Source organism: Symphodus melops (genome assembly GCF_947650265.1).
Source record: "Symphodus melops genome assembly, chromosome: 9".
Classification (NCBI taxonomy): Eukaryota; Metazoa; Chordata; class Actinopteri; order Labriformes; family Labridae; genus Symphodus; species Symphodus melops.
In genome coordinates this window covers 3,535,646-3,560,436 of record NC_136699.1, presented here as the reverse complement: position 1 = coordinate 3,560,436, position 24,791 = coordinate 3,535,646, and the positions used below count along the sequence as shown (strand labels likewise).

The following is a 24,791-nucleotide window of genomic DNA, read 5'->3' as shown; positions in this document are numbered from 1 at the left end:
AGATGGACATCTCCCCGTTTCAAGTTGTTTTGTGTTAAACTTTTTTTTTTTTTCTTCAAATGACAAATAAGTAAACGGCTGGAAAGCAGCTCCATAACTGTCGAAGCACAGAGCCGATGCACCGCCGGTTGCAAAACACGCTTGGTTTGATAACGGCAATGAAATCTTTTCCTAAGAAACGGCTGCTGCTGGACTTGGCTGGAGAGAGAAGTGTGGGAAAGGAGAAAGAATAAAATACGCAATCAGAAAGCGGGGACGGAGCAGGAGCAGATAAAAGCAGGGAAAGGAGAGAAACTAGTAACTGTTTGGCTGCCGACGCGTTAGAGCACAGACCCTTCAGGAACAATCATTTCAGTTCAGGGACAGGTTTGGTTGCCCGGCACTTCAGGATTGTCATTCACACACACACACAGAAACACACCCTGTGTCATCCTTCCTCGTGTGTACTGTTTCCACAAGCCAACAAGTGCATTTCTTTGTTACTGGGGCAACATGGAGACAGTTACTCTTCAACAGAAACGACACACTTCCACACTGTAGAGCACTGTCGACGATTTACCAACTAGCTAGAACAATTTGGTGGGGTTAAATCTACTCCTGTTCCAAAGTCCTCACATTTGGCTTCTGAAATGCAATTTGGCAACAGGCACAAAGCCAAACACAAATATTTAAAAGTCAACAGTAGTCGACAAACCGATGGGTCATGTCATCATGGATGTGTTAAGTTATACAGTTTACAGTCCACTAACACCAAACTAAAACCATCTCCATCCAGGGCCAGATGTTTTTTTGTTTTTTTTTACCCAGTTGCTGAAGTCGGAATTTGTTTCAGTTTTTGATAAAAATGTGTGTATCACCCTGGAACCGGAGTAGGTTCAACACACAACAAACCCATGACTCCATTAGAGGAGGAGCAACATAGAAAGCATGTAACTGGCCTCTATCAAGTATTTGAAGATAATTCCATGCAACATTGAGCGAGCGACAAGACACAGACTTCCCTTGGGTAAAAGAAGGGCCTGAGGTGTGAGGGGCAGAAAACGAGGCAGGGAGAAAGGGGGAATAGATAGGTCACAAAGATGATGGAGATGTGAGCGAGGTAAAGCAGATAAAGGAAGTCAAAGAGAGTTCCTCTGATGGCTTTCTGTCTGACACCAGTTGGCTTGAGCGTTTCTCTCTCGCTCTCCCTGTCTGTTTACAATTACTGCGCCGCGAATGAATCTTCCACGAATGACCGCTCAACTGGCAGCCCTGACTAGTCAGGAACAAGGGAGCTATTAGTGGAGGAACTGAGGAAGGAAGGAAGAGGGGAAAGCCAAAGGGAAGGCAGTCCAGCTCAGGGGCCCAGGGAGGGAGAGGAGGGGACGGGAACGCGCTCGGGAGGGAGCACGGGGGGAAGCTGTGCAGGAGGATCAGTGGAGTTCTACAGCAAAGGGCGAAGTGCAAAAAAGAGACAAGACCCAGCCATTTCTCCCTCAGGACGTCTGCTCGATAGAAGCAAAGAACCCAGGAGAAGAAGAAAAGGGAGGAGGAGGAGGAGGCTGTAGCATTAGCATCCCCGCTTTGCAATCCTCACATCTCCCCCCTCCCCAGCCAGCAAGAAGATGAGATGAAAGAGATTAGTTCTGGGGTCTGGCCCGGAGGAGAGTGGACCAGGCAACCTCTGAAATTCTTTCATTTCGCAGGCAATAGGATTTAGGATGAGACCTCCCCATGGCCCTTTGACACCAGAAATACATGAGAGCATTTCATGGGTTTGACACCCTCCCACTCCCTTCCACCCCCCATCTGACCCGAGTCGAGGTTTTTTCGGGCATGAGAGTGCTTCTGGGCACTTCCTGAAAGCCATAAATTACTCTGACTTCAGAGATGACACGTGGGGCGGAAAAAGTGCCGGTACCCTTCTCACACACGCGAACACACAAAGAGTGTGAATCCCAAATCCACGAGACAGCCGCCTTTCACACGGTCATTCATCAAGTAGAGCCTGTGAAAGAGGAAATGAAGTGACACTGCGCCGTCATCATCTTTCCGATGCATCTGCCAAGTCCTCGCAGCCGGGCCGCAGGGCCTCAAGGACCTCCGACATATTTCTGTCTCACTTTATTGTTGTGTCTCTCCCTGACCTCAGGGGTCTACCATAAAAGGCTCCCCTCAAAATCGTCACTTTTCACTTCACAAAGGAAAATGGTGGCTCCACTTATCTTTTAATGCAGCATTTTGAAAGGATATAAGCAAAGAAGAGGAGGCAGTAGAGACTGAAACCGGTGGGATTTGGTAGGATTAAATCATGTGGACAAGTGGGATCCTGCATTGCCATGTTCCAACTTATCAGATAAGTTTAAATGTAGACGCACTGAAGTCAAAGAGGACGTCGTAAAAAACCCCAAAAGATGTGAAAACAACTGGTTGGCTCACTGACACTGTCCTCGCTGAATGGTCCAAATTGTAGATGATTTAAAATCACTGCAGTCGTCACATCGACACATTGCTTATATACTGGGCAACCAATGTGCAAAACTGCAACTGAGACCAAAATCTGAACATATGGAGTGACTCTTTCAATTCTTTGTCACATATTCCATTCAGAGAACAGCTTAGTACATTGTGTTTCCAGTAAAAATGGATTTCTCTTTTTTCTCATGAATGAACAACATAAAAGAAGACAAAAAAAAACCCAATAACGCTGATGATTGGATAAATGTTTAAAAACACAAGTAATCAAAGTATAAACCTGATGAAGCTGCATTTCATGTACTTTCATCCTGAGAAACCTGCATTTTGAACTGCAAGAAGAATTATAAGTACGACTTCTTTCTACTACTTTGTGAAATTCTCAGGACGAAATAATGAATTGGAAAGAAACACCAGGAAATGAGTCTGCGTCCACTGGTCTTAACCCTAATCTTCATTACAGTTATTTGTCTTCAACACACACACACAAGAAGCAGCTGCTGGAGGCCTCATACGATCCGAAGGAATCTCCTTAACCAGAAGCTTAAGCAGCACTGATGTATACATACAGCTCTGCTACATGGAAACACAACTCCTCCTCTGACAGCCAAATGGTCCCCCTCACATCAGGGCCTGCTGGGATGGATTTCATTCGGCTACAATGGGTAACTTAAATCTTGATGAAGACGACTGAAGCCGGCAGAGGATATACATCGGGATACCGTTACTCCCCTGGCCTGTCCAGTGAAACGACTGCCACAAATAATGGGCCCATTTGTTTCACGATTCTCCAAACATGGCAGTGGTGAAGAAAAAAAAACGCTTGCATTTTATCACAGGGGAAAAAAGAAAAAAGAAAAAAAAAGACCCGCTGTCGCTCCCTTTGGAACAGTACCGAACCCCCTCCTCCTCCAACTCTCATTTCAAATCCCACCAAAACTTACACCTTATCCACTTGTAAGCAGCTCTTAATGTGATGTTGGGATCCCAGGAGCAGAGAGTCGGGCTCAGGGAGCTTCAGCAGGGGATATTTGGAGCATACAAAGGGGGTATTATTTGTTGCACCCCCCTCTCCCCCCACTTGGCCCCCTACCAGCTCCTATTCTGCATGTGGGTCTGACTGTATCCTGATGGTGGCGAATGATGACTCCTTCCTTCTCAATGGGTCTAACACAGAGTAAAGACAGACCGAGCAGGCTGTCTGATGCCCCTACAGGTGGCCCGTCTTTCTCCACTGTTTATCAAACACTCAAATTAGACGGACGTCATCAAATACAAAAATAAAAGCAGGAGAGTTCATGTTGCATTTAACCAGCTCTGGATTTGCATCAGTGTTTGGTCGGGGCGTGCTGCTTCACTTCAACGTGACGTGAAATAGAATCCAGGAAGGCCAGTTTGAGTAAAACATCCAGGAGGCTTATCAGATGAAGAAATACTGAACACTCCCTTACATCCAGTGTCCCCGAGTGGGCGAGGCCGTCTCTCGTCCCCCATGCGGTGACATTGCAAACGGCTGGAGAGGGAGTATGAAACATGTTTGAGCGACTCGGTGAAGCATAAACGAGATGGATGAAGTATCGTCAGCGTGAACACGGAGCTCAGAAGTGTTCATACGCTGTCAGAATATGGGGATGTGATGACTGTGTCTCTGCTAATCTACGACATTATTTCAGTTCTTTTTGAGATTGTTTTTTTTTTTATGTTGTAATGTTTGTATTGGACTTTTCTCGTCTTCGGACTACTCAAAGTGCTTTCACACCTCCACACGTTCACACCCTGATGGAGGAGGCTGCTACATGAAGTAACTTATCAATTCATACAAATTACAGTAGCGGGATCAACTGGCGGTGCCCAAGGACATGGATTGGCTGCAGGAGCTCGGGATTGAACCCCCAACCGTCTGGGTTTAGAGACTCTTCCAACTGTGCACAGCTGCCCAACAAGTGAGTTGGCACGCTGATATTGAAATAACACGTGCACATGTTGTGCATTTTAAGAGGGAACAACAATCTGCTCTCTTTGTTGATTTCATTCTATGCTAAACTGTTAGCATGCTAATTGAATCCTAACATTTTGTAGAAACATTAAACACGAGCGCTCCAGTGTCTTCCACTGACAGGACGTGTTTAGAGGAACCTTTTGTTTTCACAGCAGCCACGTAAAGAGAGGAAGCACAAGAAAGTCGGACGCATTGAGACGTAAAAAAAGAGGAATATATTCAAACTGTGCAGCAGTGTTGGAAGAGGGGGGGTTAGGAGGAGCATTTATGAGAATAAACGAGATTTCCTGAACTGAGAGCATTCCAAGGGCGCCGGTGGTCTCGGCTTGCCAAGAGGCAAGACGACACATGCTGGAGATGTCTGCCAGGTAGCAGAGCACAAAGAGCCCTCATTTCCTCCCTCACTCACTCCCCACCATCGCCCCGCCACCCTCACACACACACACACACTCCCACCAGCTCACCAAAACAGAGGAGGAGCGGACTGAAACGTGTCTTTTGGTTGACAAAATGAGACGTTTTATATTGTTTCTGTTAATGCTTTGCCAAGAGAAGAAAAAATCCAATCATTACAGTGGAACGACATAAATCGGGAGCAGCCTCCTGAAATCTGCTTTAACTTCTATGTTGGTGAATACGAGGCATTTTTAACCACATTCTTACTATTAATGTATTTAAGTCTTCTTTCAACTTTATCTGTACAAGCTTTCTCTCTTCACACAGTCAGCCTCACACACACACCTTCTTTTTGTGGCTGAATCACTGAAGTTTGTCAGGTCTCGCAGGTTTTTCTTCACGTTTCGTCGGATCGGAGGCTTTCTGTGGTGGTATTCTTGGATGCTCACATGTGTAAGCTGATACTAATACAGCCCTTGAAGTTTGATACTTGCCTGGGGATCCGGCTCCCCCAATGCTCACAAACACACACACACACACACACACACATGCACACTGCTTCCCAGAGCTCATCCATCCCTCGGTGGTATCCTGTTACTGGCTTGCAAAGACATACACACAGGGATGCACACACACACACACACACACATAGTTTTTGTTTTCTTTTGCCACTGTAGCTCCACTAAGCCACAAGCCAAAACTCTCACTCTGCCTTCTCATTACTGCAACACAAGCCACGGCGGGATTCACTTTGAATGCTCTCAAAACAAGACGGCTAGAGGGTGTTTGAGCAAAGAGAATAATATCAAGACTGCAGCTTGTGGTTCTATGAACACAGCATTTGAGCGGAGGGACGCTCAAATCTACAGTGTGGCTAACACGGACGGCCCGGCTGCAGCAGCACACCCTGTTCCGTGGCAGCGGGGCCCTATTCAAAACTGTGCAGTCAGGAAAAAACTGTGAATAAGCTCTAATCCTTTAAGACAGCACCAATAGAGATTCCATCATGCTCGGCTCGTCACGAGAGGAGAGCAAAGCTCGGGAGATGATAACGTCAGGCCGACACAAAATAAAGTACGGCCTGTTTTGACTGGCTGGCTTATTGCCGCTCTTTTTTTTTTTTCGCTCAGGGTTGTTTCCTGTTGAGGGAAGGCTCGGCTCAGGTGGAGGTCTGAGCCAAAAGAAAAGGCCAAACAAAAAAGGTATTCACGGAGAGAAGACTGCGAGGATCCTCCGCCGCCCTGTTGTGAAGCTGCAAAAACAAAGAGTGAAATGTTTTGAGTGTTCACCGGAGGCTTTCTTCACCTCAGTCATAACGTACGGCCTTTATGGAGGCAGAATTAAAAAGGCATTCATACGAGCCAACACATAAACAGAAGCACAGCATAATATACTGTTTTATGGTTTTTGCTTCGGGCTACTTCGCTGCGGAGTCAGATAGGGTTAGGTCTGGTTTTAAAATGAAACGTCAATAAATCACGTATTCAAATGACAAAATGAAACAACAACACGGCTGCTCTTGTTTAAGCTCCAGACACATAAAGAAAACCCAAATCACTGTCTTATTTCACCTTTAATAACAGACCTCCTGGGGTTGGTTGGATTGTGTAAATAGTTCTCTTTTTATTGATCTCAAACAAAAGTTAGAATCCTTATAGCCTTATAGCAGCTCAAGTGAGAAAATGCTCGGACGAGAACGTGTGCAACCACACGCAGCAAAGGCCGAGGTCACACGGACACAAACACATGGTACAGCCTCTGCACATAGGCGCACACAACACAAACCACTAGGCCACAGACGCACCTATTCAGAAGTTTTCTTTTTGACAAAAAGTCTTTGGGTTGGACAAAACAAGCAATTTGACATTGGCATTGTTGCTAATGGTATTTCAAGGCTTTTTACCATTTTACTGAAACTTAAATGGTTCAAAAATGAATATAGAGGGCAGAATTCACCTTAAATAGTTCAATGCAGCTTTAAACATTCAACATGCCAGTTTAAAAAAAAAAAACAAGCTCAGCAACAGAATTTATGTATTTTATCTTTTATGTGATTCATGACATATTGGACAGATAATAGACGGTGATGAGGTGGGAAACCCCGCCATTCTGGGTCACTAGGCAGGTGATAACAAAAGCAGCAAACCACTGATTAAGATCTGGGTCACCAGCATGCAAGAATACAAGAATGGAAGCCACCAACACACAAACACACACACTTATATGATCACACACAGCCACACACACAGGCACTGATATGAGCGTTAAATGCTACAAAATGCAGGGGCAGGAAAAATCAAAGCTACACTTAGCTAATGCCTGAATATTTATAAAGTGGCCCACTAATTACAGTCTGGAGGAATTCGACTGTGATTACAATTAGCAGCGTCCAGACTGGCTCGGAAAACACTGGCAGATGTTCAAGCTGCTCATACGGGCCTGATGTCGGGTGTTTACTTTGCATGACTCCTGCTGCTGAAGCCCAGCAGACCACAGAAGGGCTGCATGAATTTATTCACATTAGTCGACTTGTGCAGGAGAACTCACAGAGACAAATGCGAGTAAAATTACAAAAAGCAAGAGCAAAGATCCAGCTGATGCATATATAATTGTGATTTTGTGAGTCTTGAGTTCAAAAGTCCCACTAACTCTGGAGAGAAAAAAAAAAGGCATGACTTTTGATTATAGATAGTGACCATGAAGTAGTCACATGCTGCACATCACAATGCAACCCTGTGTTGCTGGAAACATGTGATGGGCAGCAACAAGGGCAGCAAGGCTCATAAAATATCTCATAAGGCAACATTTTTAAGAGGACCACATCACGCTGTAGAGCTACGTTTCAGAAAAAAATGTGAAATAACAACTCCATTTACACACGAAAAAAAACGAGAGTTTTCATTTAAAAATTCAAGTTGACTGAATTTTGGAGTTAAATAAATTAATCAATATTCTCCTTTCAACAGAGGTTTCTGACTTCATCCACTGAGCAGCATACCTGCACTTTGTTCTCCTTTTTCCTGTGTATGTGTATTTATGAGAGACAACTATAACCTGTAAGAGTTCCAAGCATTGGACATTATTAGCAAAAAAAAGGGGCGACACATGTCAAGTCTGGCACCATCTCCTGTTCAGAAGAGACACTGCAATACAGGGGGGGGGCCGTTTCTTCAGAAGGAGGAGTCTCTAAAAAGTAGAATTGGGAGAAAACCGAACACACAACAAGGGGAAATGTTTATCACAAAGAAATGGGAAGGAAAGCTAGGGATTAAAATATTTGAATATTGTTAAAAGTCATGTTCAGATACATTGTTAAGCAGAAAATAAAATGTTTGTTTTATTGTATGGCAGGAATGAGCAAAGCGAGAAAAAAAACTCTATAACCTTTTTATGTGTTATAACTGTTCCAGTGACGTTACACACCTGGAGAGCTGGTGTGTGACTCAAACTGCCATTTGGCACAATTTATGGCAACAGAGGTGGAGGGGTGGGATTTATAAGTGTGTGTGGACTCTGCTCATACCTGTCAGGACAGGAGTTATGAGCACATTCATTGTTAAACAACTGAAAGACGTTCACCAGTAACAGTGGGATGAAAACAGGTGTCCTCCAGAGGATATTCATGAATCTACAGTGAATTCCCCAAACAAAATGTTGAGTAATCTGACAGCCAGTGGATTGAGAAATTGAATGAGGATTAAAAACAGGAGACTTAAAAAACAGCAACAGTAAGACGACGGGGCCAGTTTCTTACATATTGTGCTGTAATAACGCAACGTAGGAAAAAGAAGTGATGGTGGCTGAGCTTCATTACGTTTTCTTTGTTGAGCGTGTGTTTGTGTTTGTACAATCAGTTAGATAGACAGCTGCACGACAAACAGAGTGACAGGGTGTTCTTCCTACTGAGTGGGCTGGGTAAATATTCCCGCTGGTGGGGCTAATCAATCAACACAGCCCGGATTTTTTGTGAAATCCTCATCAGCAAAGCCTGTAGATTTTAAGCAGATGCAATGCTTACTTTATTCAAATTTAGCATGTTGGATTGCTAACACATATGCTAACCCTAAGGGACAATACCTTTCCAAGAGTCATGCTACTAGCACAGGTCAAAATACTGTACCGAGCATTCTCTTCTTTAATCCAGCATTGAAGATGTGGACATTTTCCATTCATCTTTGATTATACCCACTCTGAAATATAATACCCTTTAAACCTCTTATGTCCTTTGGTTGTTGGATAAACACAATATCAATGACATCACAGATGTCAAACTGCAGGAAAAATAATTCCAGAGAAAGCCTGAAGTCTCATCTACTTAAAACTGTGAAGTGTCGCCGTGTTGGTTTGCTCAACAAGCTTGGTCCCAATTCAGGGTTAGCTATCCTTCGAAAGGACCCGGCGCTGGTAGCCTGTGTAGTCCACTCAGGCTGAACTGTTAGTGTAAGACGGGCAAAATCTAAAGATACAATAAAACTAGCTAACATGACTAACGTCACATAACTTTAGCTGTTATCTTAAAGTATAAAAGCCCCTTTCGGTTTTAAACATTAGTATTGCTAGCTAGCTATTTGATTGCTGAAAACAATAACTTGTATTTTTAAGTGCATTATCATGCTGATTGAGAGCCACTTTTGGCTCAAAATGAATTATGGGATATGTCGGGCCACGAAGGATGTTCCGGATAAATCATTTGCATCTTGGGATAAGAAGGACAAGTTTTCTGGTAGCATTTGAACGAGCCTTGAAAATGGGGACAGCCTTTGATGTATGACGCAATTGGTCTTGAAATGCCTCCTTTAAAGGATGCAGCCCAAGAATCAGGACACAGCTATAGATGATATCAATAGAGATCTCGTCCTTTCAATAAGACTTCTATTGCCTCTGTTTTGTTTTCACGCCTGTATCTGATAAGAGCCCAGTTAAAAACTTCTGGTCCCAAACAAAGGCCCATCTGCTAGTAATCTTCCCCACTGTAAGCACTGCTGCCTCCTGATGGCATAGACATTAGAGTAAACAAATAGTCCATTCTGTTCAACAACAAACCAACAATTCTATCCATCCTGAGGAATAAGACACCAATTTATACTAAACCCTAACCAAGTCAAATGGAAAATGTGGTTTTACTCAAACTACAAATGGAAAAAAGGGGGGCATCTTTGTTGAGCGTGTGTTTGTGTGTACAATCAGTTAGATAGACAGCTGCTCGACAAACAGAGTGACAGGGAGTTCTTCCTACTGAGTGGGCTGGGTAAATATTCCTGGTGGTGCTAATCAATCACCACAGCCCGCTCACGGCAGGTCAGAGGTGGCCTTGGGTGATTGGCACAATACAAAGGAAAGAGGAAGTGTAGGACGGTTTTTTTTTTCTCAAGGTGGAGCGGAGCAGTAGGAGGTGAAGGGGGGGGGGACTCTACCTATTTAGATTAGCCACTTTAGCTCAAAAAAGCGTTTCACTCCTTTCCTACAATGTGATATACAGCTGGAGAGGTAAAAAATGTGTGTTATGGTTTTAAAACTTTAATTCAAATTCACACTTCAATTTAAAAGGACAACAAGTGATAATTGAGATGGAAAGACTTTAAAATGAGTCTGTACTCTGCTGAAGACTCTGACATATCGAACAAATACATCTGCAACGTCTCAGTATCAAAACATTGCCCAGGTATAAGCGTCATTCGGACATTTTTTTGGCGATCAAACACAAAGACTCGATGGGATTGGTTGGACCTGTATTGATGTTGCCATGATTTTCTAAATAGTTATTGATATCTCTGATCTCTGCCAATATTGTTTAAAGTTTAAAACTGTCATTATGTCAACGTGTCCATTTCCCACTAGAACAGATTATTCTGATTTGACTGCCGTCGTGAATAATGAGTTTTGCTTTCATCATCGTCGTGGCGCGAATGTGAGGAAGTGGAGGGAACTTTGTGTGTTTGTGTGAAGATGTGATTCAGCTGCGTTAGTCACATGTTCTGTTGTTGAATAGCTGATCATGTGTGTCATTGTTGTTACACAAAAGGCCAAGGAGAGTTGAAGGATTTTGTACATTTACAAAAGTACAGGATGTCTTGCTTATAAAAAAAAAACTAAAAAAAAACACAGGCGTTGGTATTATTTAGAGCCCAAGGGACACATTGGTTGGCGGATATTATTGAGCCTGTGAAGAATGAAGAAAATGGTATTAGTTTATTTACTGCAGAGTGCACCGATGAAAAAGGTTTCTATTGGTCAATGACAAAGCTATGAGAGATTTAGAAAACGTATCATCAGGCTGTTCAAACTTTGTAAGACTATGAGGTGAGGTGAACAATACTTGATTAAAGGAACTGTGTTTGTTTTTAGAAACAGCTGTCTGAGTAGGATCCTCACAGTCTTATTGGTGTCATAATATCATAAAAATATTATTTTAATTCTCAGTCATAAAATCTTTCTTAGCTGCAAACTGCTGTTCATTGCATGTTTCCCTGTTTTAGTTTATTTACATGTTCAAGCACCTTCAAGGTTGAGTCTAAAAACAGAAACGTTTAAGACGTGATAAGAAGTCAAAATCCAAATGGCCTCGTAGCAGCAGTTGAAAGACAGACATCAGGCCTGCTCCTTTCAAACCAAAGTAAACGCCACTGTCTCCCCTCTCTTCCTCCCTTTGGCCCTCCCACACTGTCCGTCAAACAGCTGAGGCCCCCAGGAGCCTCCTTAGCTACAGTCCACAATGACTTCATTGACACCCGGGCGTCCCATTAATCTTCATTTGTCCCATCATATCCTGCCATTGGTATGGAAATGCTGGCTCATCTCCGGTGTGAACTGACAGGCAGCGTCTGCGGAGGTAAAGGCGGGTTGGGTGCTAAAACCGAAGGGGGGCGAGGGTGAGAAAGTGGGGTGCCTATCTGTCCATTTGGCAGCTTCCTTTCCAAATGTGTGTCATAGTTTCTCTATTCAAATGACTTGAACCCTGCTAAACACACACACACATTCACACTCAGCCTCAGTGGGGGGTGCTGGCAGGAGGAGGTAATCTGATTTCTCAGCTGCCCGGGAGACCACTTCCTGAGAGGGAGGCCAGCTTGTGGAGGGACGCCTGGGGTTTCCCATCTGTCCACCAAGGGGCTTGACCCCCTACCTACTGTTGGAGGTTCTGTCTCCCTTTCTTTTCTTTTTTTTACAGTACTACTGCATGCTTCACTCCTGCAGACACACACACAGGCAGACACGCTGCTAATGGAGTCTGAATAGAGACGGCAACCAGTTGCAGAGGTGGAGGAAGTTCCTGTCATTCCTCGACCACAGCAATACATCAATTCTCCGCAAGTGGGCTCGTAATCGGGGAGGGTGGAGCGCTTCCCCAAAACTTGTACGTGAAGGATCTCTCCGAGGAGTATCGTGAGTTACTGATAGATTTGGGTGAGCAGTTACAGAGTACGTAAAACAACTGCAGACGCTCCTCATCATGTCGGGCTTTTCTTAGTGGACACGTGTGAATATTTTTTTTGTAACTTTTTTTTTATAGAAAACGGAGAAAAAAAGAAAAGATGGAATAGCTGAAGTAACAAAATGTAATGCGTGGCGAGGAACATATCTCATGTGGAGCGCAGCGCTGTGTGTGCGTGCATGTCTGACTGTGCTCCAGCTGTGCTGTGCGATTTGCAACTCCAAAAGGCAATATGACGTCACAAACCAGGACATTAATATTACTCCATCAGATATCACCACACGATGTATGATTCTGTAACAATCTCAAAACTTCACAGAATAGTCCTTGAAGTTAAAATGATCCCAAAGGTTAATCAACAAAGCTCCTGTTCAATAAGCTCATGTACCAGCATCTTTAAAGTGAGGAAGAAGAGAGCCAAACAAAAAAGAAAGAGTGGACAAAGAGACAGACAGCAGGCCGAGCAGGAGCTGAAGAAGCCCCGCGACATTTTCCCTTCATGTGTCCTTTTTGACAAGGCACAGACTCCTTCTTTGATCAGCACTCAGGAAATTTCATTAGGGACCGAGATGAGTGGATAAGAGACCAAAGGAAGCTATTGTGGATGGGAAGAGGAAGAGAGGGAGATAAAAGGGTGGAAAATAGAAACTGAATGGGGAGCAGAGGAATACAGAGACTGATAATAGCATCATCGTGTACTTCAGTTTTTCTGGAACAAAGAAGAGAAAGAGATATGTTGAAGTATTAGCTGTGTTTTAATCGGTCTGTATTACATTTAAATCGTGTCTTTGCTGTTAGTTGGCTTAAATCTAATAAATGCCAACAACCTGAGGCTGAAACATGAACTTTTGGGTTGATTGCTTTATAAATGAATCCTGGCAGAACACATCATGGCTGCAATGTTTTACGTAAAACTCTGTTTTTTCAAAACCTTAATGCTAACGAACAATGAACAATAGTGTCCTGGTGAGGGATTATTGACTCCATCGACCTAAACAAATATTCAGCAATTTAGTTTGACCGTGATGCTTTTCTGAATTGGACATCTGAACAATAAAGTTAGTTAAATATATTGTACTAAAATGATGAATGAAAGCTGGTGTGCTCTGTGAGTCAGGTAGTGTTGGGTGCAGCAGCCCCACTTGTGTGGGAGAGGTTAAGTTAAGAAAAGGAGACCTGAATAGGCCTGATGTCCTTCGTCAGGGTGTTAGAGTAAATATATCGTACTTAGCTCTTTGCTAACATGCTTAAAATGAGAATCGTAAAAATCTATCAGTGAAGAAAGGCAAAATGTATCATTTAGCATTCTGGAAAAATGTCCTATTTGTGTTAATCCAATGAATGGATGATGAAAACGATGGAACTTTCGATGTCGAAACGACGATTTGAGCGAATAAATCAAGCGAAGGAAGAGATTATTTCCAAATTGGAGAAAACTGTTGGCGGCTGGAGGCTCGTCTTGACAGCCTGTCAAGCACAGATGTTATGGAGTTCATCTTTCTGGTTCAATGTAAGCCTGTAACAAATCCAACCGCTAGGTGTTGGAAAAATTCAGCAGCAGTGAACAAAGTAGAAGACAGACCTGCCATGGAACGGTTTCACTTGTATGGCTTGAAATAAGAGGGAAGAATGATGAAAAAGGAAAAAGACTTTTCGTCTCATCCAAATCAGCTACATGGATCATCAAAAATCAAAGCAGCTGTTTCAATCCAACCGTCGCTCTGAAACTGTGAAGACAGCTAGAAAATCATCAACTTCTCTACAGATGTTCTTTATAACAACAGACCTGATCCATGGAGGCAGGTTTGCAATCAATCTGATGTGTCCTGACAACAAAACCGCCTCTGTGTATGTAACAGACCTCTTGTGTTTTGAGGTAACTTCCCCTCTTCTTTCCAGCTTCGATAAACATTTATCTCTCTCTCTCCAAACCAACTGCACAAAAGCATCGTCACAGCATCAAAAGAGACAGAGTCTCAGAAGACAGGCAGGAGCAGGCCACCTTTAACCTTATCAATCATGTCTAACAGAGGAAGGGAGGAACAGGAGGAGACAAGCAGGACAAACACACAACATCCCCTCAACCTTATCAATCAGGGACCAAAGAGGAGGAAGAAGAGATGAAGACAAGAGAGCCGGCGTCTGTTTACCTTATCGATCATGTCGGGCCGGTTGGTGGCGGCAAGCACGGTGACGTCCCGGAGCTGCTCGACGCCGTCCATCTCTGTCAGGAGCTGAGCCAGGACGCGGTCTCCTACGCCGCCCGAGCCCGAAGAGCTGAACAGGTGGATGAGAAGACAAGACAGATGAGGGGACGGAGAGGGGAGCAGAGATGGATGGGCAAAGGATGGGTGATGGAGGGGGAAAGGATGGGTGTAAATCAGTCAGAAACAAGAAAAAAGGAAATTCTTGAGGGAGTAAAGTGATAAACTACAGATATATGATGGATGAATGGAGGGAGGAATTTGGTGAGGACAGGCAGTACATACTAAAGAAATGAACAAAACAAGACGGATAAAATCTGAAAATGCCTGGATGATACAAACAGAAGTTTAATCAAACACATGCCGCAAACGTCTCTCCTTCATCACTGATAATTACTACATGGCTTAAACGCGAACTCATCCAGCTGTCGGGATAGTTGCAGGGGACTTCTGAACAGTTTCACTGACACTGTGATAGCAGCTTCTTTCGTTAACACAATTTCTCTTAAAGAAAAAAGCCTTTGGCAGAAAAACCTGAGTTTTCCTGCCAATGACGTTGGACTGAACTGCAACTCAAAACATCCCGCTCAAGTTAAGCAGGCCTCCTTTATACAAAGTTAGCAAATATGTCCCCTTGTTTGGGCTTGTTAATGTTTTGCCTCTGATCAGACAACTCGGAAGTTTGGAATTACTGGAAATCCCACCCATGTTTCCATCGACTAAAATCAGTGTTATTGCACAACGTTTAACCAGAAAGGTCAGAATGTACAGCTTTTCATTGGATCTCCCCATTTTTTAATCATGTGCACACATTTGGAACAAGATACTCCTTAATGAACTGAGGCTGTGCAGTTGGATTGCAATGCACCAAGGCTTGAATAAAGCTCACCCTGAATTGTTTGGGTTGGGAGCCAGAGGGTCGTCGGTTCAAGTCCCGGTTTCGGACCAAGATAAGGAAGTTGTTCCGGTAGCTGGAGAGGTGCCAGGGCACCTCCCGAGAACTGCAGCGATGCCCTTGAGCAAGGCACTGAACCCCAAACAAGAAGCATGTCTCTTAAATAACAGACTGCATTTCCCTCAGGGATTAATAAAGTATTTCAAAATAGTTCAAAGTTGAGCTGCTGTTTGTTGGGTGCCTGCTTTGACATAATCTATCTTTAAATCCAGGAACTCTTCGTGTGTGAGGACAAAGTCGCCCGCTGGACGTCGGACTTGCCGAGTGTATTACTGTGGAATCTGGGATTGACCCAACATAAAACTGCACTGTGTGATATCATGGTAATGCAGGAGCATGTCACCCAGTGCAACACTGTGACTCGTGTATGTGTTGTTTAATCGTTTTTGAAGCAGGGGAGGGGGCGGGGGGGCTTTATGGCTCAGAGAATCAAATAAATCAGGCCTCAAATGCACCAACAATTCTTACAGTAGCACTCACTGACAGTAAGTCAAATAAACCATCGAATATTACCAGCTGTAGCCTTAAACAAACTCATCAGTGTGTTAGTCACTGTATTACAAGCTGGTTATTTTCCATAACCTAGTGCAGACAGCAAGGCCTCAGCTCTGACACACACACACACACACACACACACACACACAGTCTCTGTTGACAGGGCCAGCGGAAGTGCCAGACGTCATTAGCAGAGAAAAGGCTGCAGACGAACACAAAGGAGCTCTGTCACTGAGATATGAAGGGAGCGAAAGAATGAGAGAGGGAGAGAAAGTTTGTGTGGAGAAAGGGAGATAGAGGGGGAATAAAGAAGGAGAGAAAGGGATTACAGAGGGGAGGACAGAGCGGTGAATTGAAGAGAAAGAGAATGTGATGTGAAAGAATACAAGAGAAGAAGAATGAAGGTGATGAGAGAAAGCTGGAGGAGAGAGAGTGAGACAAAAGACGAGAGAGGATGTCACCGAGAAAGAGAGGGGCTCTTGTTCAAGAGGGGGAAAAGACATTTGAAATGAGATGAGGGTGAAATTTAAAAAAAAAGCCCCTCTTCCATTTCCCATACATGTCTTTGTTCACCTGCTGTTTATTTTCATTTCAATCAATCCTGAACATTTTCTTCTTGTCTTTGTGCGCTGTCAATCTCCCACAGGTATCTAACATATATCTGTGTTTGGCCCCCCTTATCCGCCTCTCTTCCTGTCTTCTTTCTGTCTTTTTCATTTCATTCCACCAGTTTGAACTCGTGGCAGGTAGGCTGACAGATTTACAGGTGCTTCTCATCTCCTGCCTCGAGAGGAAAAGAAAAACACACACACACACACACACACACACACACACACACAGAAAATACAGCAGAGTCTGTCTGGTTGTGTCAACAGTTCTGAATTCTTGCCGGCGTCCGAAGCCACTTCATTGATTAAACATGGCAGGAAGTGAAGACCAATAAATAACCTTTATAGATCAGCGCTAAGTGCATTTTTTTTTTTTTTTTTAAATGGCGAGTGGCCTCGAGGCATGGATCCAGTCCAGCGTCCAGCTGACAGACTCTCACGCTGTACTGCAGAACCAGGGTACATTTGCAAAAGTGAACATCAAGATAAGGAAGAGTGCAGCTCAATCATACTGCAGAAAAAAAAAAAGCAGAGAACTTGTCAGCGTCACCAGAAAAATAAGTGATTGATGAAGACAAGCTGCAATAGAGTCGTATCCTGTTCTGGAAAGGAGTCAAGACGGCACTAAAACATCAAAAGGCAGCCGACTGAAATATGTGGTTTATCTAGCTGGACTGTTTGGAAGTTTCAAAGTGTACAAAGTTGGGATGTTCATAATTATTCAACTTTATGATCAATAATTGGCACCCAAATTACAAGTCAGTTAAACTTGTCACTCATATTGTTTTAAATTTTGTCGGCCAATAAGGTTGTGCGTAAGCTGGAGCCACTAGGCTAAAGGGCTTCGTCTGCCCACCTTACATCTCCGATTAAACCCTCCGCTGGACGGAAGCATTAAATGTATCTCCTGGGCTTCGTTAGAGGACTCATCCAGGCGGCCGACAGCCCACAACCTTCAGCGAGGTGATCTGGCACTAATACCACCCGACGTCCCTGACGCCCAGCCTCCACCATCGGACTGTGGACTGTCCTTCCTGCATCTTATTCCATCTCATACATCCCATTTTTTTCTTCACGATGAGGAAGGTCTTTTACCTTCCCTTTTAAAAAATGAATTGCCGCTATACAAATAAAGATTGATTGATAACCAGGATCAACAGATGTATGGATATTATCCTGCTCAGAAGACAGACGACTTGTGGAGGAGGAGGTGAGGCTCATATTTGGCCTGAGAGACTCACCTGACCTGTCCATCCAAGATACCAGAGTCAAGTTTGCACTGGACGCAAGTGGAACACAACCTAAACAACAGACTAGACCATCAATGGACTGAAACATCAGGAGACTGTTGGGTTCACACAACCAGGCCGGGTCGGCCTAGGATAGGGAGCGGCACCAAACAGATGATCCAAAGCCAGCAACAAGGAGAAGAACAATCTTGTCATCTCTAAAGTCGTTTAGAACGAACAGCAAAATGACAGGGTCACAGCGGGGAGCCAACACAGGCAACGGAGCAGGCCGACTTGAGCGGCTGCAACCAACAGTGCCATCTCAGTGGGCCAGTATGTGAGAATAAGTGTTTCCTCATCAGGGCAACATACGACGAACTCCACAGCCCCAGGAACCTGCACCTCGGGTCCAGCTCAGAAGAAACCTGCCAAACCTGTGACTCCAAGAAAGCTAAGATTGAGGAACATCTTCTGTCCAGAACTAAAAATGTTATTTATTTATTTATTTTTTTTAAATAAATGGGGGGGTTTGTCAAAAAGATACACATGTAATGGAAGAGAAATGACTGTTCAGCACATTCTGTTGAGATGGACTTCTAAGATGCGTGATGAGCATACGTTTCGTACAGCGCTTGAAGCCCTTGCCTGAGGCTCTCATTGAAAAGTTAGAGTTGGCCTTTCAGTGCTCCCTCCTACGTTTAGTTTCATCGGCTGGTTTACCAGGAAGCACGCTGCATATTTGGCCTTCCCCATCTGCCATGGACGGGCACAATGAAGTGTTTGTGCGCCTCCGGTCTGTGTCCTCTGCCCCCCCCATCCTCTTTCCTTTAAGCCACAGATGTTCCCAGTGCCATCCCACTAAACGCCTCCGGACAAGACTGTGTTCTGTGTCCGCCGCTAGAGAAAAAGCCGCAAAAGAGCGGACACCATGGGAACCGAGTGGCGGGCTTTGATAGAGCAGTCATGCAGACGTTTTAGGATGTTTGCTCTATCCATTCATAAGTGAGTCTTTGTGAGACAGGCCGAGGGACGGTAAATTAAAGCAGAGATGACTGAGCATTTGTCACCGCCGGTCAATGAATGACCATAGTGCTGGAAATAGTAAACAGCGAACAGTGTTGGTGGTCAACATGCACAATCACCGAGGGGCTCTGACAGGGGAAGTGAACAATCATCAAATGAGCAGGAACTTATGTTGGGTATCGATTTTTTGTGATGTATTCTTCTCATTTTCATCTCTTCCATTAAAAAAAAAAAAAAGAAAAGCGAGCCACACAATGTACCTTCCTCTTTCACTGGCCAGAGCGTCGATCTCATCAAAGAAGACGATGGACGGAGCGACGGCCCTCGCCTTCCGAAACACCTGCGAAGAGCAGCCGGCACAAACAGGAGACAGGAAAACAGAACAAATGTTGAACAGGAGGAATGAATCACTGTGGGCGCACGCATACACAGGAAATACAGCACTCATTAATGTCATACGTGACATTTAGGACCATCTGTTCCTTAACTCAGCTACTAAATATATCGACACGTCGCTTTGGAAGTACAAGACTGCATGAGTTTATCATAACAACAATATCAACACAACATCTTGAACCGTTTATTGTCATAATCAGGAAATGAGAATAAATGGACTTACCTCCCTCACAGCTCGTTCGGACTCTCCAACATACTTGCTCAGTAATTCTGGACCCTGGAAGAAGTCAAGGTCAACAGGTGGACAAGTCAGGGCCGAGTATTTAGATATATTACAGGACAGGACAGGAGCAAGCATACGCTACATGCTCTGGTGAGGATCGAAACATAATCACAAAACACTTTCTTCTTATATAAGTGGTCAAAAGTTGGTCTTAAAACTGCCAACAACTACAAATGTTCAGTAAGTTTATCAGTAACAAGTATTATTGTTGCATGGGCGCTGGATAGCCTAGCGGTTATGTCGCGCTGTAGTCCTCGTCACAGCGGCTCCGGGTTAGACTCTGACCTCGTCCCTCACTCAACTCGACTCCCAACATTTCATTTCTTTCTTCAGCTGTCCAATCCAATAAAGGATTCAAAACAAGTCTTTTTTTAGTGTTTATGTTATTGTCCAGCTTTATTGAGCAGTTTAAAGTATTTTTTTTGGATCAAGTTATGACTTGTTTTTATTTATGTGTTACAATGTCTATGTCATTATTTTAACTGTTCATATGTTTATATTTGTTCTGTTTTTTACTCATATTACTGCAGGGAACCGACGGAAAAGAGACCTCAGTCTCATTGGATCCTTCCTGCAAAAAAAAGGATTAAAAAAATAAATACTATGTCAGATTTGGAAGTCATGTTTGCAACATTAACCTTCAGTCTGAAGTTTAATTTCTTGGGTGTTTCAAAAACAGTAATTGCTTCATCTTCATTCATAAAAAAAATCAACTGTTGATAAAAAAGCAAAGCTGACCTACCAGATCTCAAGTGTTCAATTGTGCCATCATGATTATAGATCTTATATGTACGTGTCATTTTATTGTGAAGTTTCTCCTGCCGTCTCTGTGTTTGTAGGCCGAGATCAAACATTCAGAGCGGAGAAGCAGCTGCTGCTCTGTGGCGTCTTTTGCAGATTAAAAAGAGGAACAACGGGAAACAGCGATAACACAGCGTGAGAATGACATGAAGGACAGCAGGGTGTGTGTGGTGCTGATTCAGTGTTCACTGTACACTTTGTCCTGCCTAATGTGTGTGTGTGTGACATCTGTGTTTCAGCTGGCAAATAAAGAAATGTAACCACTGTGTCAACACTACAGTGCTGTGTGTACTACTCCAGCCCTCTACAGCTCTACACATACTAGTGTGAAAACATTTCGCCCGACACATCGAGTGAAATCCAATCCTTCACATGCTCTCACAGGCAAAATGTCAGTTTAAACCAATGGCAATCGCTGCATTAAGTTTGGATCAACATGGACAAATAAAAGGTTTTGGGTTGTAACATAAAAAAAAGAAAACTTTCATCCTGGTGATTAATTGTCTCTCTGGTTCAGCTTTTAATGCAACCCCTGCAGCTGAGACCAAATCCACACTGAGCTGACTGCTTTAGTTTATTGGTTTAAAGGCACAGTCTGTAGATTTCACCACCAGGGGGCTCTCAATCAAAACAACAACAAGAGATGACGTCAAGGCTGGCGCAGACTGACGAGAGCTCTCTCTGATCCTCCCAACCCCGATGAAAACGAACTCCGAGTTTAAAGTTTATTGGTTAGGAAACATTATGTGTCCTTCTGTCCATGTTTCTTAACCACCAATAGGATGCATCGTTTTTTTTATCACGTTTTCAGATTCATCATGTGTGAACGACACCGATATTTACTCGGGCTTTTCGAGATCGTGGCTTTTTGTGTTCCCTTTAAGTATGAAATAGTTTCCACTCTCTGACAACAGAAAGAAAAAAAAGATCGACTAACTTATGAATTCAGATACATATTAAGTCAGTATACAAACTTTAACTAGCCAAGACTCTTAAAGAGGAACCTTTGGGTCCTACCTGATGGCTTTAAAAGGCTCGGGCATTTAAGTTTACAGGTGACATTTCCGAATTGCACAAATATATGTGATGTTAATCTGTGTATATTAAAGCTCCATTTAGCTTTTTGAGCTATAGCTAACTGTATGAACTACCTTTAAATACAACCAACAAACCTCTGCCTAACACGACCTGTCCAATAGTATTTGTATTATTCCGTCTGCTTCTGCTGACTGAACCTTTAAGACCCTCACTCTCCTCTCTTTCAGTCCTTCCCTCCCTCGTCTCTCCCTCACTCACAAGCAGATAAACATCCACTCAGCCCTCACAAGAACTTCCTCCCCTGCAATCCACCCTTTCAACACCTCGGTGCTGACGGAGGAGACGACACTTAACTCCCAGCCCTTTTGTCTCCTGCAGTAAGTGTGGAGGTTGACTCATTAATCCCAGGTTCCTCTCTCTGTGGCAGAGCCGAAAAGCTGGACATGGTGAGTCCAAAACCATTGTGAGTGAGGAGATACAAGCCTGCCTGTGTGTGTGAATGACTCTGCGGATGTATGAGTGTGTGTGTGAGTGGCGGCTGTGGGAGGAAACTGAAATTGACAAGATGATAATAGGGCTTTTTCACGCAGAGGAAACAGGCTGAGCCTTAAACTATCCACATTTAAATCTGGATACGTATCTATGTCAAAGCAACCGCTGCACTGGAAAAACCTGATACTGTTATTGCAGATGGTGTAGAGCGGCTTTCAGCAGGAGGGACAGGATGTTTTTTTTTTGTTGTTTTTTACCCGTCTCACAAAGCACACACTCTTTCTGATGACTTGAAACTTTTGCACGTGACAAGCCTGTTGTTATCACCTTTGTATTCAACACTAAACATAATCCAACAGCAGTGATAATGTCTCAAAAACACTGGAGTGAACGTGACAAAATCTCTTCCTGACTGTCGAGCTTAAACGTACCTTTAAATGTTTAGGCTCAAATGCAGAGGTGTGTCCAGACTTTTTGGACGCTAAACATGCTAAAGATAATCGCAACATAAAAAAATGCAAACAAACATCTGCATAAGGAAAACTATGAGCTGCCTGTTGCACCACAGGCTGAATACTGGATTTCAACAGAAGTCCAACTCCTAACAAGACAAAAAGCAAATAAAAGTCAAAAAAATGTCAGGGTGGACAAGAAGGGGACCCTCCCTCCCTCCTGTATCCCTCTGGATACGCCCCTGCACATCTAACTAAATGTATTTAACCTCAAAAATATGGATGTAAAAAGAGGTCTTCTTTCCCTTACATGTCATTCTCCACTCCCACCCCCTGATTTGATTAGATTGGGACATCTCTTTATTTTCCAAGCAATCCAGTTTAAATTGTAGTTCAAGTCAAACATCATGTTTAGAACTCAACATATATGTATGAAATGAAGATCATCCAGACAAAAACGCTGAGGTAAGAGGACATGATCTTCATTAGGAAAGAAAAATGAGGTGATGTAATTTTGTACTGGCTGTTTAGAAATCTAAGTTGCATCTGAAGAATCATTTAGCCTTTAGTTCAGAGAAACCTTTGGACCCTGTCTCCTAACTCAGTGAAGTAAAACTCCACAAACAAGGTTGAAAATCCCACCGTGATCTGCAGGCGTCCTAATGAGCCTGAGTGAGAGATTCTGTCCAAGCGCTCCGTCTCACACGGCAACAGCTTTGAAAGTATCTACTGATCCAAAATTCAACGAGATGATCAATCAATCTCTGTCACCCGGGTCTGAATAGGCCCGGGGTGAGGGTGACAGGGGGGGGGGGGGGGGGGGGGGGTGGCGGAGAAGATGAGGTGATGAATGAGAGGGGACAAACACAGGGTCAGGGGTCAGACAGGGAAGCTTTCTGCACAGGAAGTTGTGCAGTCAGAACGCCTCCAGGTCATCGAAACATCTCCACTCAGAGCTGGGACACATTTCACTACACTGTCTGTGTGTGTGTGTGTGTGTGTGTAGCATGTGGATGATGAATTCAGTGTGCGGTTGGCTGATGGAAGATGTATATCGTCCTCAAGAATCACACTCATGGTATTTTCACACGAGCAATAAATGTCCCCGCTGCATGAACATGTCCAATAATAATGTAGTGTTCATATAAATACATCAACTGTTATTATAGTGTCTTTTTTTGTCAGGCATTGGCTCCTGATGAGGATATTGTATTACTCTCTCTTTATATTTACAATATAATGATGCGTATACTGTATCATTTAAAGCCGATCTTTGGGTCATACAAGTCATTTTGACGTGGGTCCACATTTTTGTCTTATTTAAATGGTAAACAGTTACACGAGGATTTTCAGTCCAAACATCCTTCTCTGTGAAAACACATCAGCTTAAACTCACTTTAATAGCCAGAAAGTTGAGCCCGCTCTCGTTAGCCAGCGCCTTGGCTATCATGGTCTTGGAGCACCCTGGGGGCCCGTAGAGCAGGACTCCTTTAGGTGGCTGGATCCCCATTCTGGTGAAGGCCTCGGGGTGCGTCAGGGGCCACTCCACAGCCTGCTTCAGCTTCAGCTTCACCTCCTCCATCCCACCGACATCCGACCAGCGGACCTGCGAGGTGGACACACAGAGTCAGAACCACACCTCCTAAAGTACTGCCAGGACTTGGTTGGGAACTGAAGGGCGATCAGTTCAATGGTGTGGACCAAAACTAGCCGGAGAGGTGTCAGATCACTTCCTGAATACTGCAGAGGTGCCATTAAGCAAGGCACCAAACCTGACCGTGACAATGTAACCCTTAGCAGAGGGTTGAGGGTTCCTGACCCGTCCTCACTGTCAAGTCTCTGAGTCCCACAACATGACCAACGTGACAGTGGACGGACATGTCCATACCAAAAATAAAGTCTTTTGACGCACGCTGTTTTGTACTTCCGGGTCAAGTCCAGGACGGTGAATACCGAGATTTGAAGGATTTGTGTATTTAAGGGAGCGACCTGTAAGACATCTACTGACTGAAATGATAACACGATGAACTCTCTCGTCAGTGTTTTAAAGTTTGGACTGTCAGAGTTACAAACGGCTCCTTTGAGGACTGACGTGTGTGTGCGGCCTCGCCAGCAACAAAACGCCGCCATCACCCGGGTTCATAAGGACGCCAAACAACGACATGACCACAGCCAACCGCATCTTTTAATGATGTTATTCAGTGTTTTATATATTTAAAAACAGCTGATTCAGTTTCTCCCCCTCGTGCATTCGCTGTTGTTCTGCCACGTCTACTCCAACTTGGAATTTAACATTCAGTCGAACAACGTTGAACTGAAGGACGACGATTTGTTGGCAAAGTGTGAAATAAAACGCTGAAGGCTGGAGTGATGACAGTGTGTGTGTGTCGCCTCTGAAGCATCTTACAGCTCCGATCTGTGGCGACTCCAACACAAACGTATCGCCAACAATAAATGCAACAGACCAAACACCCTGTGATTACACGCTGACGTCAAAGATGTTCTCATGTAAACCCGCACGCACACACACACAC

At 43.9% G+C, this 24,791-nt stretch overlaps 1 protein-coding gene across 1 annotated transcript in view; it reads right to left on the bottom strand.

Annotated features, from left to right (window-relative positions):
• The window catches only part of afg2a (AFG2 AAA ATPase homolog A), a 104,168-nt gene that overhangs the window by 58,944 nt on the left and 20,433 nt on the right, over positions 1-24,791 (bottom strand). Inside the window, 4 exon segments of the mRNA XM_079352298.1 lie at positions 14,432-14,558; positions 19,056-19,135; positions 19,415-19,468; positions 23,654-23,863. Of these exon segments, the coding sequence (XP_079208424.1) occupies positions 14,432-14,558; positions 19,056-19,135; positions 19,415-19,468; positions 23,654-23,863 (471 nt within the window).